This window comes from Polypterus senegalus, chromosome 3 (assembly GCF_016835505.1).
Source record: "Polypterus senegalus isolate Bchr_013 chromosome 3, ASM1683550v1, whole genome shotgun sequence".
Lineage (NCBI taxonomy): Eukaryota > Metazoa > Chordata > Cladistia > Polypteriformes > Polypteridae > Polypterus > Polypterus senegalus.
In genome coordinates, this window is record NC_053156.1 from 87,826,722 (window position 1) to 87,847,428 (window position 20,707).

The following is a 20,707-nucleotide window of genomic DNA, read 5'->3' on the forward strand; positions in this document are numbered from 1 at the left end:
AATGAAAGGGGCCAAAACGTCGCCTTGGAGTACTCCAGTTCTAGTAGTAAACTCACTTGAGAGGTGATTGTCTACAAGCACTTTGCTGGTTGAATTAATATAGAGAGTTTGAATTGCGTTGACTACTTTCTCTGGGATGCCGTAGTGACGAAGAATTGCAAACATAAATGTTCGTTTGACCGAATCAAAAGCTTTTCTAAAGTCGACGAAAGTCGCAAAGAGCGGAAGATTCTTGCTAGCTGCACCTTCGAATAGGGGACGGAGGATGTGGATTTGTTGAGTGCAACTGCGCCCTTTGCGAAAACCAGCTTGATTGGGACGTAATAGAGTGTCTACTACAGGTTGAATTCGATTGAGTAGCATAATGTTGTACACTTTGGCTGCGATTGACATTAATGATATGCCTCGATAGTTTGTCATAAGTTGTAGGTTGCCTTTTTTAGGTATAGGAACTATGATGTTAGTAGTCCATTGCTTCGGCGCTGTGTTGTTTTCGTAAACATATCGGCAAATCATGAGTAGCTTTGTACGAATGAAATCGCCGCCTTCTTTAAGAACTTCAGGTGAGAACGCATAGTCAATACCAGGGGATTTGTGCTCCTTCAGTTGGTCAACAGCAGCATCAAATTCAGTCCGCGAAAAGTTGTTGGTCTCAATCGGGAGGTCCCTGGCGGCTGGACTTGGGAGTGTGTCGGTGGCTGAGGGGAGCTTTCCATTTAGAAGATTCTCGAAGTACTTGGTCCATTCTTCGAGTAATTCACCTTGAGAGCTAGGCATTGATCCATCTAGCTTTTTGACAATTGCGTGCTTCTTTTCTCCTTTGCCACTAAGTTCGTTTACAATCTCCCAGGTTCTCCTGAGCTTGTTTGTTTTTGCAGCGAGTTCGAGTTCTTCAAGTTGTTTGTTTAGGTGGGCAGCTGAGTCTGACTGATACAAATCTGAGACTTTATCGGCTAACTCCCTCCACTGTTTTTGAGTAGCACTAGATCTATTTTGGTTGAACTTCTTCTTGGCCTTGTCCCATTCATCCAAGAGGTTCAGTATTGTTGTGCTCACCCAGTTAGGGCCCTTCCTCTTGCGTTTGTTTTATTCCTAGAACTTCGCTGCATGTCGTCTCGACTGCTCTCTCAAGATAGTCATATGTTGATTGAATGCTGGTAGGCTTGCCTTCTTCCTCCAGTGCACTGAACCGGTTTTGGAGCTCTAGATCGAATCTCTGTTGGAATTCAGGGTTTTTGAGTACCTCAACGTTGTACTTCCGGCGGATAATTGGAGCTTTACGGGTCGTTTGAAAGCTGATCTTGATGTGCGCAGTTACAATTCTGTGATCTGAATCAACATCGACGGTGTTATATGCTCGGCAATTTCTTAGCGAGTTTAGCCATTTGCTGCTTATGAGTATGTGGTCGAGTTGTGCGTGAGGTTCATCCAGCTTGTGGTTTGGATGCTGCCAAGTCCAAAGTCTACTTGGGCGGTGTGGAAAGCGTGAATTGGCTGGGCGTAGACTGTGGCTCTCGCACAGTTCAATTAGACGATGGCCATTGTCGTTCGTGATCTCGTGGAACGTGTGTCGACAGACGATACTTGGGTTGGTCTTGTGGCTATCTTTGCCTAGTCTGGCATTGAAATCGCCGAGTACAAGTATGACATTGTGAGGTGGAATTTGGTTTAGAGTTGTTTGCAATTCGGTGTAAAATCCATTCTTTTCAGCCTCTTTCTTGTTCATCTCTTCTGCGTTGTTCTCGCTGCAATTTGTTTGGGGCATAGATCGCGATTATGGTGACTTTAGGGTTGCCGTTTAGGTGAACAACGACTATGCGATCTGAAACTTTTTGGGCACTGGCTATGGTCGAAGCTATACTCGGCTCTAGTAGAATACCAACTCCTCCTGTGCCCTGAGTTGTTGCTGAGGAGAATACTTTTAACCATTTCATTTCGTTGGTCCATTCAAATTTGAGATCATCGTCAAAGATCTGCCGGTGTTCCTGAATAGCGAGAACTTTAATATTGAATTTCTCACACCCGGATATTAGTTGGTGTTCTTTACTGGGTTTCTTGAGTGTTCGGACGTTCAGGGTGGCTATTCTGAATTCTTTGCGATGTTGATTGTGTTTTGGTGCCGTTGGATCTCGTGTGTGGTCAGGCATCAAGGTTCTTGCGATTTGCCCTGATTCCATCATGAGTGCAGACCAGCCAAACTCTCCTCTTTTACACGGGCTTGAGACTGTTTACCGCCAAACTTTCCCAGGCTGAGTTCCCAGTGTAATAACGCTCAGCGGTAAGCAGAGTTAAAATATACATTTACTTATTGATAGTGTTTTTTATTTTCCTAGTGTAGCTAGACGTTTGGAATTCTTGGGGTGTAATTATAAATATGGATTACCATTTTAATTATGCAGTACTTATTTCTTACTAAAACTTACACCGTATGACACACACAAGAAAATTATAAACATAGTATAAACCCTTAAAAACCCACAAATCTATCAAATGTCCATAAGATGTTTATCAGGAAGTTAGAAGGATAACACAGTCAGCGAGTTTGCAAGTAAAACAGACTGATTTCTGTAAAGCTTAGAACAGCAGTTGCTGCAATAATCAGTTTTTGTGAATGGCCAATTTACCGATTACCATTTGAGTCTTTTGTAGTGAAAATTGTCCGATTTAGATTTGCATCGCTAATCCTGACTGTATTTGTCTATTGATTTTATGGTTGAAATGTTGACAGTTGCTGATGCAGGAGAGGAAAACAAATTTCAGTTAACAGCACCCCTGGAGAAAATAAACCTCTGTAGGGTTCAAGGTCATAGTATACGATCTAAGGTAGTCTTCTTGAATACAATCACCTGCATACATCATATGTGATACAATTAAAGGGATGGACAAAAGCGTAGTTCCATGTTACCGTCAATATCAAAGATATCGTCTTGAATAGTGGTTTTGGTTTGTCAACAGGTATTTTAATTGATGTGTCCAAAATTGCTATGGCGTAAAAGTTGAAGCAAATAAAAGGTTTAGAAATTATATGTAAATAAGTAATGTCCTTACAAGTAATAACCTAATGTTTATTTTTCTGCTCTTGAGTTCATAATAAATTCAACCATCGTCTGGAGCTGATTTTTCCCTAAGCTTTTGGAATTACCTTTACCAGCTCAATTTATCAAGCTCAGATATAATCTAGTGCAGTGGTTCTCAGGCCCTGTTTATGCAAGGCCCACATTCACAATTCAAACATTTTTGCGGCCCAAATGTTAACCTTCGCTGGCATATTAATTTATTGCTCATGTGTTTAGTAAATGGGGGTAAATATTACTAATATACAGTATTATGTAATTTTTTCTTTACATGTTGTTCATTGCTTGCTACACAAATACAATAATAAATAGAGAGACAACGGTAATCATTATCTGGCTTATTTTATTTTCATTTATGTTAGAAAAGTTGTCAAAGATAATGCTGTTTGGGCTTACATAGCATGTCAATTCTGACTGAAATTTTTGATAAACACACTCGAAGATCATCCTCCATGTTCATTCTTGACCGATATTTTGTTTTCATGGCAGTCAATGCAGAAAATGAAACCTCGCACAAATAAGTTGTTGAAAAAAGGTATAAGAACTTTCTTCGCTAGTGCTGACAACAACGGATATTCAAGTGAAACTATGCACCAAAAGGGAGAGATATCCGTAGCAGGATCGTCAAATTTAATTTGTAATGTGTGATTGCTAGACAGCTCCGCTAATTCATCTTGTGCACGACCGGTTAATTCCGAGGATGCACACTGAAAAGGATTACGAATCCAGTCAAAAGCTTCAGTGTCTTCGGATATGAAGTATTTGTCAAAATATTCAGCATGAGATGTCAGATGCTGTCTTATTACGCCAGTGATTCATTTCAAAATCTCACCGTTGACTTCATTGTTCTCTATAAATTCACAGATAAACTGAAATGCGTCGTGTGAATTGCTTTCGAGTCGCATGCGCCAAAGTCGTAGCTTCTTCTTAAAAGCTTGAGTAAACTGGCATCTTTACCCAGCAGTGATGTGTTCAGACTGTTCAAAAGACTAAAAATGTCAGCAAGGTATGCCAGTATGGCAAGCCACTCAGTATCTGTGACCTTAACAGCCAGGTCGAGATTGTGTTCGGTCAAAAACTGCAACAATTTGAAACGAAATTCAAACACCCTTGCAAGAACTTTCCCTCTGGATAGTCAACAAATAGCCGAGTGCAATAGGAGATGCTTGTGCTCTGCATCCGCCTCGATACAAAGTTGAGCAAATAATCGACTGTTCACTGTTCTAGTTTTAATGAAGTTTACAATCCGTAGACAGTCATTGAGTACAGATCCCAGAGTTTCATGCAAATTCTTTGAAGTCAATGCTTCACGATGGATCATGCAATGAGTGGCTACAATTTTGGGTGACACTTGCTTTGTGCGGGCTACAACACCATTGTTGCGACCAGTCATTGTGGCAGCACCGTCGGTGCAAACACCGATGCAGTTCGCCCACTGCAGGCCAGAAGTTGTGAAAAATTCGTTTATAACACAAAATATTTCATCCGCCGTCATTGTTGATGGCAATGGCTTGCAAAAAAGAAATTCCTCTTCCATAACATTTTACCAACAATAGCGAACATAAACAAGCAGCTGTGCTTCACGAGCAGTATCAGTTGATTCATCTAATTGAATCGCAAACTTAGCAGACTGTAAACATTCAGGTAACTGCATGACAATGTCCCCCCGACATTTCAGAAATTCTTCTGCAGACAGTATCATTCGAGATGGGAATGCTTTTCAGTTTTGTAGCATATTCTGAGCCAAGCAATGCATCGCAAATCTCAAGAGCAGCCGGCATGATAAGATCTTCTCCAATTGTGTGTGGTTTCTTTGCTTTTGCGATTCTCTGAGCAATCAAGTAGGATGCTTTAACAGTTTTTTCGTTGAGAGTAACTCTTGTTTTTTACACTGTCTTCTGTTTAATGTATTCCGTGGCTTTACGCTCAAAATATTCTTTGGTTTTATTCTGTATATTTGGATGTCTTGTAGTAAGATGACGACGCAATTTCGTCCGCTTCATAGCTTCGTTCGAGAGGATTTGCAAACAAATTACGCACATTGGCAGATTTTGTTCATTTGCTGATGGAATGAAACCGTATTTAATATATTCCACATCATATTTTCGAGCATATTTAGTTTTCTTACAAGTAACAACTTTAGTGTTGTCTTGATTATAACCACTTTCGCTGCCACTACTATCTGTTTCTTGGTGTGAAGTCGAAGGCTTACATTTCAAAAATCGATCCATTTTAGGGTCAAAACTTCTCTACAAGCCTAAAGTAATCTAAGTCTACTCTAAACAATAAAAAGGTTAACCGAAAAAGTGCGTGACAGTCAAATTTAAATTATTATTGCTTAAATCTCTTGCGTCATTGCTTGCATCAGCCAGTGTTAACAGCTACAGCTGCATTTTGATCCTACTAAAGTACTAAAATAACTAAATTAAACAAAGCTACTTTAAGCCCCTCCTCCTTGAACCATCACCTTATCGTGGTGGAGAGGTTTGCGTGTCCCAATGATCCTAGGAGCTATGTTGTCCGGGGCTTTATGCCCCTGGTAGGGCCACCCAAGGCAAACTGGTCCTGGGTAAGGGATGAGACAAAGAGCGGTTCAATAAACCTCCAATGAAAATAAAACTTGGACGACGTTTTCCCTTGCCGGACGCTGGTCACGGGCCCCCTCTGGAGCCAGGCCTGGAGGTGGGGCTCGATGGCGCGCCTGGGGGCCGGGCCTGCACCCATGGGGCTCGGCTGGGCACAGCCTAAAGAGGTAACGTGGGTCCTCCTCCCCATGGGCTCACCACCTATGGGAGGGGCCAAGGAGGTTGGGTGCAATGTGAGTTGGGTGGTGGCCGAAGGTGGGGACCTTGGCGGTCTGATCCTCGGCAACAGAAACTGGCTCTTGGGACGTGAAATGTCACCTCTCTGAAGGGGAAGGAGCCTGAGCTAGTGCGCGAGGTGAGAGGTTCCGCTAGATATAGTCGGACTCACCTCAACGCACAGCTTGGACTCTGGAACCAATCTCCTAGAGAGGGGCTGGACTCTATACCACTCTGGAGTTGCCCCCGGTGAGAGGCGCCGAGCAGGTGTGGGCATACTTATTGCCCCCGACTCGGAGCCTGTGCATTGGGGTTTACCCCGGTGGACGAGAGGGTGGCCTCCCTCCGCCTTCGGGTGGGGAAGGGTCCTGACTGTTGTTTGTGCGTATGCCCGAACAGCAGTTTGGAGTATCCACCCTTTTGGAGTCTCTGGAGGGTTGCTAGAGGGCATACCTTCTGGGATTCCCTCGTTTTGCTGGGAGACTTCAATGCTCACGTGGGCAATGACAGTGAGACCTGGAAGGGCGTGATTGGGAGGAATGGCCCCGATCTGAACCCGAGCGGTGTTTTGTTATTGGACTTCTGTGCTCGCCACGGATTGTCCATAACGAACACCATGTTCAAGCATAAGGGTGTTCATATGTGCACTTGGCACCAGGACACCCTAGGCCTCAGGTCGATGATCGACTTTGTGGTCGTGTCGCCGGACTTGCGGCCATATGTCTTGGACACTCGGGTGAAGAGAGGGGCGGAGCTGTCAACTGATCACCACCTGGTGGTGAGTTGGCTTCGATGGTGGGGGGGATGCGGTCAGACCTGGTAGGCCCAAACGTGTTGTGAGGGTCTGCTGGGAACGGCTGGCAGAGTCCCCTGTCAGAAGTAGCTTCAACTCCCACCTCCGGCAGAACTTCAACCCGTCCCGAGGGAGGTGGGGACATTGAGTCCGAATGGGCCATGTTCCGTGCCTCTATTGTTGAGGCGGCTGACCGGAGCTGTGGCCGCAAGGTGGTCGGTGCCTGTCGTGGCGGCAATCCCGAACCCGTTGGTGGACACCGCGTGAGGGATGCCGTCAAGCTGAAGAAGGAGTCCTATAGGACTTTTTGTCCTGTGGGTCTCTGGAGGCAGCTGATAGGTACCGGCAGGCCAAGCGAACGCTGCTTCGGTTGTTGCTGAGGCAAAACTCGGGCATGGGAGGAGTTTGAGAGGCCATGGAGAACACTTTGGACGGCTTCGAGGAGATTCTGGTCCACCGTCCGGCGTCTCAGGAGGGGGAAGCAGTGCAGTGTCAACACCGTATATGGTGGGGATGGTGCGCTGCTGACCTCGACTTCGGACGCTGTGGGTCGGTGGGAGGAGTACTTCAAGACCTCCTCAATCCCACTAACATGCCTTCCAACGAGGAAGCAGAGCCTGGGGACTCTGAGGTGGGCTCTCCCATCTCTGGGACTGAAGTAAACGAGGTGGTCAAAAAACTCCTTGGCGGCAGGGCCCGGGGTGGATGAGATACCGGAGTTCCTTAAGGCTCTGGATGTTGTAGGACTGTCTTGGTTGACACGCCTCTGCAACATCGCATGGACATCGGGACAGTGCCTCTGGATTGGCAGACCGGGGTGGTGGTCCCCCTCTTTAAAAAGGGGGACCGGAGGGTGTGTTCCAACTATAGAGGGATCACACTCCTCAGCCTCCCTGGAAAAGTCTATTCGGGGTTCTGGAGAGGAGGGTCCGTCGGATAGTGAACCTCGGATTCAGGAGGAACAGTGTGGTTTTAGCCCTGGTCGGAACAGTGGACCAGCTCTTCACCCTTAGCAGAGTCCTGGAGGGTGCATGGGAGTTTGCCCGACCGGTCTACATGTGTTTTGTGGACTTGGAAAAGGCATTCGACCGTGTCCCTCGGGAATCCTGTGGGGGTGCTCGGGAGTATGGGGTACCGGACCCCTGATAAGAGCTGTTCGGTCTCTGTACAACCGTGTCAGAGCTTGGTCCGCATTGCCGCAGTAAGTCGAGCCCGCTTCCAGTGAGAGTTGGACTCCGCCAGGGCTGCCCTTTGTCACCGATTCTGTTCATAACTTTTATGGACAGAATTTCTAAGCGCAGCCAGGGTGTTGAAGGGGTCCGGTTTGGTGGACTCAGGATTGGGTCACTGCTTTTGCAGATGATGTTGTCCTGTTTGCTTCATCAGGCCGTGATCTTCAGCTCTCTGGATCGGTTCGCAGCTGAGTGTGAAGCGGCTGGGATGAGAATCAGCACCTCCAAATCCGAGAGCATGGTCCTCAGCCGGAAAAGGGTGGAGTGCCCTCTCAGGGTTGGGGGAGAGATCCTGCCCCAAGTGGAGGAGTTCAAGTATCTCGGGGTCTTGTTCACGAGTGAGGGAAGAATGGAGCGTGAGATCGACAGGCGGATTGGTGCGGCATCCGCAGTGATGCGGGCTCTGCATCGGTCTGTCGTGGTAAAAAAGGAGCTGAGCCGTAAGGCAAAGCTCTCAATTTACCAGTCGATCTACGCTCCTACCCTCACCTATGGTCATGAGCTATGGGTAGTGACCGAAAGAATGAGATCGCGAATACAAGCGGCTGAAATGAGTTTCCTCCGCAGGGTGTCTGGGCTTTCCCTTAAAGATAGGGTGAGAAGCTCAGTCATCCGGGTGGGGCTCAGAGTAGAGCCGCTGCTCCTCTGCATCGAGAGGAGTCAGATGAGGTGGCTCAGGCATCTGATCAGGATGCCTCCTGGACGCCTCCCTGGTGAGGTGTTCCGGGTACGTCCAACCGGGAGGAGGCCCCGGGGAAGACCCAGGACACGCTGGAGGGCCTATGTCTCCCGGCTGGCCTGGGAACGCCTTTGGGATTCTCCGGAAGAGCTGGAAGAAGTGGCCGGGAGAGGGAAGTCTGGGCCTCTCTGCTTAAGCTGCTGCCCCCGCGACCCGACCTCGGATAAGCGGAAGAGGATGGATGGATGGATGGATACTTTAAGCCCTAAAATCCTGCAGCTTGCATCCGTATGTAAGGTCTGCCGCTAACAATGCGTAAAAAATGCGGAATATTTTCTTGTTTCCTCTGACTTTTTGTCTAATTTTGGTACTGATTTAAGACTTTAGCACGGCCCACCTTTCGTCTGCGGCTCACAGGTTGAGAACCACTGATCTAGTGAAAGCAGGAGATTCAATAATGCAAATGACTGCAAATTTGAAATTTAATGTACAGTAAATTGCAAAGTGAACACTTTTAGTGTATTTTCTTATTCATAGTTATTTCTGTTCTTTTTTCCAGAGGTTTATCCAGTATTTGGCTTCTAGAAACACACTCTTTAATCTTAGTAATTTTTTGGACAAAAGTGGCTCACATGGTAAGTGTTATTCATTTATTTATTGTTTTATATGCTTAAGAGCAATATTCTCATTACAGGGTTCTATAGCTCTGGAATAACAATAGCATAACTGTAGTGGTCTTAGATGGTTAGAGGTTGTTTATAATTGTTTTGGAAGTGTATGTACATTAGGAAGAATGTATAATTCTTAGTTTGTGTATTCTTCACAAGCTGTTTTTTGCAGTTACTCAGTATTGCCTTGTACAAACATTTTTCACTTTAATAAGACACATTGAGGTTTAAATAATAAGAGTTGATCATATTGTTAAAATCCTAGAAGCTTCCTTTTTAAAAAAAAAAATTGGCCAATGTATCTATTACAGAGTTTAAAAAGAGGTGTGTGATTTTTTTACCATTCAGTATTTGATGGTTGACTTTGAAACAGTTGATAAAAGTTTTGGGAGTTCCACTTAGAGGTTTCTTGCTCATTTATCAATTCCCAAACACAGTATACAAAAGAAGCAATTTTGTGCAGTGTTGAGGACCAAAACTGCTAATCAGATCAAAATTTAAATGCTCATTTCCCCCACATTCTCTCAAGAGAGTTATTATCCTGAGTTTGAAATCCTGGTGTAATTATATTAGAAGTTATACAAAAAATATGCACACATTTGTGCTGTCCAATTCATACCTTTCTTTGCATATTTTGTGATCTTTGATATTTGATTCTTTGTAGCCTTTGTTGATTTTCATAAAGCATTTCACTCATTTGATAGAGCTGCCCTGTGGGACATCCTGAGACTTTGCAGGATCCCCTCAAAGTTGCTGGGTATCATGGCTCCCTGTACACTGGTACTGTGAGTGCTGTGCAGGATGATGGCAGAACCTCTGCATTTTTTCCCAGTTTATTCTGGAGTTTGTCAGGACTGCGTTCTTGCTCCTACTCTGTTCAGTGCTTCATGGACTAAGTGTTAGGCAGGGTTGTGGGGTCCAGCAGCTGTAGGTCAGCTGTTGGTGAAGTAAGATTCACTGATCTTGACTTTGCTGACAAAGCTGTGATCTTTGCGGAGTCAATGAGGTTCTGATTGGAGCTCCCCAGAGACTAAGCAAGAAGTTTGAGTGTCTGAGCTTGTGATTGTCCTGGATTACAAACAAAACCTAAGCCTTTAATGACCTTTTGGGAACAGCCTGGGGTGTCATGAGGTCAATGGAAAGGGATGTGTGGCACTCCCGATCTCTCAGATATGGCCATGTTGAGCGAATCCCCAAGGGTGATCCGGCTTGCAGAATCCTCACCGTTGAGGACATGAGCATCTGGCCCAGGCCAAGAGAACACCCACAAAACACCGGGCAGCAGCAGATAGATGTACATTTCTGGAGGTTGGGGCAGGACCACATGTTTGCTTGGGGGGTTGTCAACCAGCATCCTAAGCCGATTTTGTCTGTGGTGGGTGCAGCTGTACCAGTGCATGCTCCCCAACCAGACCTGACCTGATATTAACTTGGTTGCGGGTTACTGTCTGAAGCTATTTACAGTATCAGCTTGTCATAATACTTAAGTATCTGTTAAGGTGCATTTAAAGGTGCAAATTTTGTGAAGTGCTGATTGCCTGCCTACAGCAGTCATAAAAAAGACCTCCCCTCATTAAATCTCCCAGTAATATTCATTGATAACTCTCTTGTAATGTGCAACTTCGTATTCATCTTAACAGTAGAAAAAAATGCAGGAAAAAATATAACGTCAATTCTTAAATTGCTTTATTTAATTTCTGTTGGGGATCTTCCATAACTGACGATTTATTAATCAAAGAAACATTTACTTACTAAATGATTAGGTTTTTGAACGAGGAAGTAGGTTTGTTTTTTAGTTTAGGGATTTCATGTTTATATTATAAAACTAAGGGGCTGCGCCCCCTGCTTGCTTTGCTTGACAATCCCTTTACCTCAGCACACTCCCCCACCCATATTTTACCAATATTTTAAATTGAGTTACAAAATATAAACAACTATAGAGTTCAGACCCTGGTGCTGGTGTATTTTGTTCTAGTATTTTAGTTGGAATATTTTTTTTAACTAGATACAACATAGTGTACATTTTGAAGGTAGCCATTTATATTAACACCATCAGCTGTTCTTAAACAGTTTTGTTTTTGTGTGGACAGTATTTGTTCTTTTGAAAATGTATAACTGTTTAAATTAAGTATCATGTTTCTTATGAAGTGACAACTATTTTCTAAACTCGCTTCGCTCGCCAACCAGCAGGCCTGCACTACGCACTAGCCACTTTGCATCTCTGTTGCTCGCGTTATGAATAGGGGGGCTGAACGCACCCCAAGGGAGACATGGTCGCTCCTCTGAAATCCCTCTTAAACAGTGATACAATGGGAAACAAATAGTGTTTTTTTTTTAACCCTCCTATTTTCTCGTGTGATCTGCATTTCAGGCAAGCCTGTACAGCAGCTGTCCTTTTGTCTCACTGCCTTGTCTCTCCCCTTCCCCAGACATCCTCAAACACTATTCGATCTCTTTTCGCTGTTCCATTATTTCACTGAGTAATATTTTCCGTTTGTTTGCATTAATGCAATCTTTACTATTATTTTTTTGAGACTTTCGAATTTTCCTACTTCCGTTATCTCTAACCTGCTCTGCCTGTGTATCGTGCCAACATTTTTGAATTCTTTACGACTTTCTATTTTGTCTTTTTCCAGCCCCAAATTTTTAAGAGATTAGAGCACAGGAAGTGTGTCTATCAAAAGCATTCTAACAGCTGAGAGGTTAGATGACCATAGTCTTGTTTGAAAATGGTAGTAGTAGTAGTAGTAGTAGTTACTTGACCGTCTCACAGGACGTAAAAGTGTCTCTCTTCAAAAAATCTTTCTTCAAAAGATCACGTCTCGTCGCAGTAAAAAAAAGTCTTTATAACAGAGAGATTGCAGATCTGCCCATTTCAAGGTTGTAGTGTATCAGATCCTGTCCTAATAGCCAAAAAGCAGAACATTAGTATATAACAAGGTCAACTCATGCACATATGCTTTAACCTGCAGATATTTGGGATATGTGAGGAAAACTAGAACACCTACAGAAAAACTCATGCACATGGGAAGCATCAGTGCTGTCCACTGTGCTACCATGCATCTATTGTATGAGCAAATAGTAAGTTTTAAATCAGTCATTATGAAAATACATAAAACAAATATTTTATATTTTTTGTTTCAGGAAAGTATCAGGTTCATTAATAGTAGTTTAGTTGTGAAATATTTAAAATCACCTTTGAAGATTACGTCTCTGAAAAGGATAGATGTGCAAAGAATGTTAAAATATAAAATGAAAGTTGTTAACATACAACTTTACTATAGGGAAACCTTAACAAGGGCCATTTTCTGTAAGTAACTAGAAAGACCCAATCATCACAGCAGGAGTTCTTCTGGGACTTTACAATGACTCCTTTTCCTTTTTGTTAAAATACACCACATCAAAGCTACTGTATACACTATCACCCAGCTGGATATTCATCACCCTCCTCCCATCTATTATGACATTGAGGCTGTAGGAAAGGCTCTAAAAGCATTTATTATATTCATTGTACTTTGAAGCAACATTCTTTGTTGATTTTTATACACTGCATATTCTTGTAAGATACAAAGTTATGTGTAAGAAGTGCAGAATAAATGAAACATAAAGGAAATCTCTTTTTGTGACTTTTCTGAATTTATTAAAATTGAAATATGAGATTATATTTAGCAAAAGGGTAGCATAAGTCAGACTGGATGTAAAACTAGATAATATAACCTGGAGATAGCTTGCCATTTGAAGCTGTTTCTTCTATTAGGGTATTGAAATACACTCAATTTAGTTATTTGTTTTTCTGTGAAGTCCATTAAGATGCAAATCTTAGGTATATTGTTTTACTTTAGGTTAGACAAAAAGTGATGGACATTAAATTTAGCATAAGTTTTTTCTTAACAAATCTTGTCAGTCGGCAATGGGAATGAATATTATGAGCATATGTATTTGGAGCTCTTGTCATTTTTGCATCTGTATTTCATTTTCTCCCACCATTTTACCGTCATTCCCATCAATCTTATAAATCAAGCAAGACCATCTGCTCAATTGAGTTTCGTAGCATAGACCTGACTATGTACCATCATACCTTGTCCATCTTTAGCACCATGGGAGCCCAGTATAGGATGTTCGCCTGTGTTTACCGAGACTGCACCTGTTAGCACTCACTTGTGCAAGAAATTGATAAATAAGTGTTTCCTTGTATTAGCCCCAGCAAAAAAATCAATGATTTTTGAAGACTCAGCCTTGATGAGAGTTATGTTGTATGTACTACTTCTTTACCTATATAACTATGTATTCTTATGCAGAACTCAATATATATACTGAACATCATTCAACACTGCAGTTCCACAAATGATTATAAGATTACCAAAATACAAAGAATTCATAACTAATTAAACACTATTAGGTAGATTCTGAGGAGTTACCTAAATAACAACGACAACAGCATTTATTTATATAGCACATTTTCATACAAAAAAATGTAGCTCAAAGTGCTTTACAAAATGAAGAATAGGAAAATAGAAGACATAATAAAAAATAAAAATAAGTCAACATTAATTAACATAGAATAAGTAAAGTCCGATGGCCAGGATGGACAGAAAAAACAAAAAAAAACTCCAGAGGCTGGAGAAAAAAATACAATCTGTAGGGATTCCAGACCAAGAGACCGCCCAGTCCCCTCTGGGCAATCTACCTAACATAAATCAAACAGTCCTCTTTGTATTTAGGCTTCTCATGGAAGGACTTGATGATGATGGTCATGTAGACTTCTGGCTTTCAGTCCATCAATGTTGGAGCATCATGATGCTTTGAGCTGCGCCACCACCACAAAGAAACCGGAAAAAGAAACAGAAGAGAGAGTAGGGGTCAATACGGATTTTGGAGCCATTATGAATAGTTATTATGATGAATTGAATATACAGAGTATCAGTATTAAGTTAAAGTGAAGTTATAAAAAGGCCATGTTAAAGTAATGTGTTTTCAGCAGTGTTTTAAAGTGCTCTACTGTATCAGCCTGGCGAATTCCTACTGGCAGGCTATTACAGGTTTTAGGTGCATAACAGCAGAATGCCGCCTCACCACTTCTTTTAAGTTTACCTTTTGGAATTCTAAGGAGACACTCATTTAAAGATCTAAGGTTACGATTTGGAATATAAGGTGTCAGACATTCCGATATATAAGATGGAGCGAGATTATTTAAGGCTTTATAAACCATAAGCAGTATTTTAAAGTCAATCCTGAATGACACAGGTAACCAGTGTAGTGACATCAAAACTGGAGAAATGTATTCGGATTTTCTTTTCCTAGTTAGGATTCTAACAGCTGCATTCTGCACTCGTTGCAAGTGATTTATGTCTTTTTTGGGTAGTCCTGAGAGGAGTGCATTACAGTAATCTAGTCTACTGAAAACAAAAGTGTGAATTAATTTCTCAGCATCTTTCAATGATATAAGAGGTCTAACTTTTGCTATGTTTCTTAAGTGAAAAAATGCTGTCCTAGTGGTCTGATGAATATGCGATTTAAAATTCAGATTACAGTCAACAGTTACCCCTAAGTTTTTTACTTCCGTCTTAACTTTTAATCCTAATGCATCAAGTTTATTTCTGATAACCTCATTGAATCCATTATTGCCAATTACTAAAATTTCAGTTTTCTCTTTATTTAGTTTGAGAAAATTACTATTCATCCATTCAGAAATACCAGTAAGACATTGTGTTAGTTAATCTGAGTCATCAGGTGCTATTGATAAGTACAGCTGTGTGTTATCAGCATAGCTGTGGTAACTCACATTGTAACCTGCGATAATCTGACCTAATGGAAGCATATAGATTGAGAACAGCAGCGGACCCAGGATAGAGCCTTGTGGAACACCATATCAGATATCATGCATCCTCAGCCATTACTTTTCCACCAAGCATGCTAATTACACTAACAACCAGTCAACGCAAGAACGGATGGCTACTGCTCAGAGGTAAACACCTTTATCAGACAAACTGCCATCCAAGAATCAAGCACGAAGGCAAGTTATGTGCTGGCATTCAAATTAGCAAAGACCAGCAAGCCTTTCTCCGAAGGTGAGCTTCTCAAAGAGTGCATGGTAGAGACAGCAGGTATCTTGTGTCCTGAGAGCAAGAACAAATGTGAAAAAATGAGCTTATCACGCAGGACAGCGACTTACCGTGTTGAGCTAATTGACGAAGACTTAACTAGCAAGTTAAAAAAAAAAGCGGAGTCATTTACATTATATTCCTTGGCACTGGACGAAAGTAATGACATAAAGGACACCACTCAGCTTTTAATTTTTATCAGAGGGATTAATGACAATTTTGAGATAACGGAGGAGTTTTTGGCCATGGAATCCCTAAAGGGGAAAACGAGGGGAGAGGACTTGTATGACAGCGTGTCGGGGGTCATCAATAGGCACAAGCTACCTTGGAGTACGCTCGCCAGCGTTACCACAGAAGGATCGCTAAATCTGACTGGAAAAAACGTTAGGTTGCTCAAAAGAATCCAGGAGAGGGTGAAGGAGGACAGCCCTGAGCAGGAGGTAAATAATTAAACTTCTTTAATCTATTAGCATAGTAAGATTTAATAATGGATGTTTACATATATTTATGGGCTGTGTGCAGAAGGTGTTTATCCTTGTTGCTTCCTCAGTGTTTTGACTTATTTTCTAAACTCTTCTGTGAAAATAATAAAACAAAGGGACGCTAATATATTAGCAGTTTTTGCAGCATTCTAATTCTAGAATTGGTAATTTGCATTTAAAGAATCCAAATGAAACCTACTTGCAAGTGTCTATTGTGCACGAATGTCAGTGTGAAATTGAACAGTTTTAAGTATATAAGAACACTAGAATTTTTACTTTCTCTTCTGCTCATCCCATTTTCTTTCTTTCTGGTTCACTGCTGAAACAACTTTTTTTATTTCTTTTTTTTTTTGTACTCAAAAATTAGAGCTTCTTATAGCTATTGTCACAAGAATGAGACATACTCAGATAAAGATTTGGGGCAGCCACCCGTATAATCTGGTATCCTGGCTGCAAAGTCGTTCTTTTATAGAAATACACAGCACTGAAGTGCATACAAATGAGTCCAAAACAAGACTGAGGGAAAAGGGGCAGGCTTTTAAAGGGGAAGACAGGAAGTGAGGTCATAAGGATCGAGCACTGGTCTTCATTCATTGGATCACACCTGGACGTGACATCAGAGGGGCCAGAGCTGGTAAGATCTACTTCCATTGGCTCCGTCCCGGAAGTGACGTCAAGAGAGCCAGGTGGAGTCTCCCGGGAATGGTCTACAGGAAAGGGAGAAAAAGAGTCAGTGCACTCTGCCACATCCCTGCATGCCTCAGAACTGCCTTCACTCAAGCCCTTTAGCTGCCTCCCATGCGCACGTGTGTGACACTATACACAGATCAGCCATAACTTTTAAACCACTGACAGGTCAAGTGAATAACTCTTATCTTGTTACAATGGCACCTGTCAAGGGATGGGGTATATTAGGCATCAAGTGAACAGGCAGTTCTTGAAGATGATGAGTTGGAAGCAGGAAAAATGGAGAAACACAAGGATTTCAGCAACTTTCACTTGGGCCTAATTGCAGTGGCTAGATGACTGGGTCAGAGCATCTCCAAAATGTTGGCTTCCAAATTCTTCAGATCTTAATCCAATCGAGCAATTGTGGGATGTGCTACAAAAACAAGTCAGATCCATGGAGACCCACCTCACAACTTGCAACTAAGTTATGTCTTGGTGCCAAATACCACAGAACACCTTCAGAGGTCTTGAGGAGTTCATGCCCTGATGAGTCAGAGCTGTTTTGGTTGCACAAGGGGACCCATACAGTGTTAGGCAGCTGGTTTTAATGTTGTGGCTGATTGGTTTATTAGACAGTGGCTTGTTTGGAGTTAAACATTATAATGTATAAAATAACTCCTAGAGTAATTTTTTCAATTGTGTGCATATACATGGGATGATAGAAAACTGGGTTCAGCTGCGGATTGAAAACTTAGAAATGTTATGATTATGGTAACTAATTCCACTGTGGATGCACATCTGTTGTTCAGCTAGTAGAAGAACATACTTTAAGTCCAGTGAAGACCTACTAGGGATGAGATACATCATTTGGGAGGAGTAGTAGCTGAATGTTCTTTGGCTAATAAAGAACTCACATGTGATGTTCCAAATCTCAGAGGAGCAACTGAATAACACCTTCACAATATCAGAATGTAAGAAGCAGTATTTTTTAAGAGTAATCCACGCTAGAAGACTAGACCTAAAGAGTCACCCCAGACCTCCCCCAACCTCCAGTTCCCTGCATTACGCTAAGCTGGATTAACTGGGTTAGAGAATATTATGTTTTATGTTTTGTCACAAGCATTTTGGCATGTACTATATGCATTCATTAACTCTTTTTCATAGTTTTGACACAGTGAGGCTGGAGCAAATTTCTACAGTAGAGTTTTGTGCATGTACTGAAAATCAAACTCAGAATTACTTGCTCCTATTTCATTTCAATCCAAATTCACACACACCCCTTGCAGTTTGTATTTGTACATTAATTTACCCTATACTTTTACAATAGATTTTTATTCCTTGACACTGTAGAAGTGTTTGTTTTTATTTAATAATAAGCATAATAAAAGTCTTACGTATAGATGGTTGTGTACAAATGTGTATCTTATTTACATCAGCTGCAGTCTCGTGTTTACGTTGAAGCATAGGCACTGTCTGTATATGGAGTTAGCAGTGGAAGTTCTGGTGGGTTAAAATTTGTATCCTCCCACATCCTAAACATTTGCCAGTTAGTGTTGACTAATAAGTCTGAATTTGCCCGTGAAGAATGAGTGTGTGCCCTGTAGACTGGTATGCCATTCTCCAGAGTTGCTTCTTGCATGGTGCCTACTGCTATAGCACTGGCTGAACCCCATCTAGACCTATGCTCAAAGAAATAAGTTGATGTAAAGAAAAAAGAACAAAATATAAAAACAATGACAGAGGATCTTTAAAGCAAATAAACTATCTAGAAATGTATACCTCACAAATTGGACCATCGTCATCTTTTAAGCAGGATGATACACCAATATGCAATTCTTCCTTTTGAAGAATTACTTGCTCATTTTATATTTATATTTTCATTGGTTTTGTTGCACGGTACTGTTATTACATTTATTTTTAATTTAATAAGATTGTTTCACCTATCTTATAAAAATGCTTCCCTGCTTCTGAGTAAGTTTTTTTGTTAAAATTGAGAATAGAGCCTATTCCAACATCAACATGCTATCAAGTCTTTGCATTTACTCTGAAGAAATATATAAACTGCAACTCATTTCAAAACATTTGGTTAAGTTGTGGAACATTACTTGTACATTACCCCTTATCAAGTGAAAAGTTTTCAAATGGAGATAGTTCCAAAAGTGTACTAGTGCCATGAGGGTTCGATACTAAAAGCAAGATTTGAAATTTAGGTTGTCCTGGACTCTCTAACTCCCTGAAAGCCTAAAAATCAATTATATGGTTTGTTTGTCATTGTTAGGGTGTTTCCTTTTATTTTATCCTCAAAAATGGGTGTCTGCTTTTGTGCTTTTAACTAACTAGAGCTGCAGTGATGGTCTGTGACAGGGTGGTGTTAGTAATGTTTTGTTTAGCCTAGCTTCACTCTGAAATGAAGAGAAGAAAAGAAATTTCTCTGCTCAAAAGTTTTGGATTTACTTTAAAAAAAATAAAACAGAACAAAAGAGAATGTCTTAAACAAAGTCATGTCAACTGAAAATTTTGCTTCTGTTTATGCTTGCATCGGCCCTGCCAGGCAAGTTAGTTGGCAGCTTCTACCTTCTTGTACAGAAATGCATGTGTGTCATAAAAAGTGGTTGTTCTGTGTGATGCTGGTCTGAAGTCCAAGGTGGTGAGGTTTTCATTTGCAGAATGTGTATATATTAAGATGTACATATTTTAGCAATATGTATTCCATGTAACCAGTGCCATTTTTGGTATGGCAGTTATAGTGGGGCCATTCTATATGGGTACAGACTTTTCTAACATAAATGTTAACATGTGTCTAATGATGTCTGTCCCTATTTTACTGTTGGTTTCCTTTCCTTGAAATGGAAAGAGCAAATGTAGGGTTCCTTGGTGGCTTTTAAATAATACTTAAAGAATAATAATTCTTTGCATTTTATAGCGCTTTTTTCACTACTCAAAACGCTCAGCAATTGCATAACAATAGCCAGCTCTCATCTTAATGGAAGCAATGACCTTCAGATCCCATCTCTGAACTGAAACGTTTAGGTTGCAGCATGTACACACAAACCCAGGGGCTTAGAGAAAACAGGCTTGCAGCATCTCGCATGAAAACAATTTGAAATACAACTAAAAACAGAATTTTTCTAGTTTTCTAATTACATTGAGTATACGATAGAAATTTTAAAAAACTGGTTAAGAAGACAATGTTGATGGTTGTTATAAACATTTTAATAATTATTGAGGAAAGCTTATTACTTATTTTACTTAATATCTGGAGGACTAGGTGCCTCTAGTTCCTAATGCAGAAATGCCACCGCATACAACTAATAGAATGTTCCACAGAACCAGAGTAAGATTTCAGTGTCCTTCTGGTATTAGAGCACTATTGGGACCCACCCAATTACCACAGAATATTTCATACACATTTAAAAAAACCTTCTTTCTTGTGCAGACTAGTTCAGTTTGCAATTAAGGTTTGATTTTTGCAATCCTACATGGACGGCACAGCAATCGCTACTTTCATAATTCATATCCTCCAAAGAAATCTTGCTTGCAGAAGTGAAGCGACAGTCCTCTCAAAAAAAAAAACTTGTGCCATAAAGATTATAAAAGATTAGTGCTAACTGTTTACCAGGAAGCTCTTTAAAGGATGAGGTGCAAAATATGAAAGTCTTAAATAGGCAATTCTATATGAAATATACAAGAATGGTCATCAATTGGCACTTTGTGGCTCAATTAATCACTAGAAATTAGGAAGTGTTCATGTAGTTCAGTTAGCTGTGAAAGTCTGACTTTTGTTTTTTGATAGAGAAGATAAAGTGACTTTTGGAGCCTTTTTTCATACCTTAGTAGAGGTGTGTGCTCACTGCTGTTGCGCAGCAATATAAAAAATTTAAAAACTAGGAAGGAAATATTCAAGGTTAATATAATTAATAAAAAGACTTTGAAAAATACCCCTAATTTTCTATAATTGAATTGCTTTTATACTTTAAAAGGAAAATGCATACAGTTTGACCCCTGGCACACCATTTTACAACCATGACTTACCTGTTCTTATTCTACGAACAGTCCTATAGTTGGTGTTTTTTTAGTTAATGCCATACTGCTGTCCTTAGACAAAGTGATTTCCACTTTAAAACTGACAGCTCCTAACAAGTCAGTTAAAGCATCATTCAATGTAACATGAACAAAGTAAACAAAATAGTTCCACAGTTTCAAAAGAT

At 41.2% G+C, this 20,707-nt stretch overlaps 1 protein-coding gene across 5 annotated transcripts in view; it reads left to right on the plus strand.

Annotated features, from left to right (window-relative positions):
- snap91a (synaptosome associated protein 91a) overlaps positions 1-20,707 on the plus strand; it is a 247,694-nt gene that overhangs the window by 66,285 nt on the left and 160,702 nt on the right. For all 5 annotated transcript variants that reach the window (XM_039747584.1, XM_039747581.1, XM_039747580.1 and 2 more), the window contains one exon: positions 9,139-9,214. In XM_039747584.1, coding sequence (XP_039603518.1) covers positions 9,139-9,214 — 76 coding nt within the window. The remainder of the gene's footprint in view (positions 1-9,138; positions 9,215-20,707) is intronic.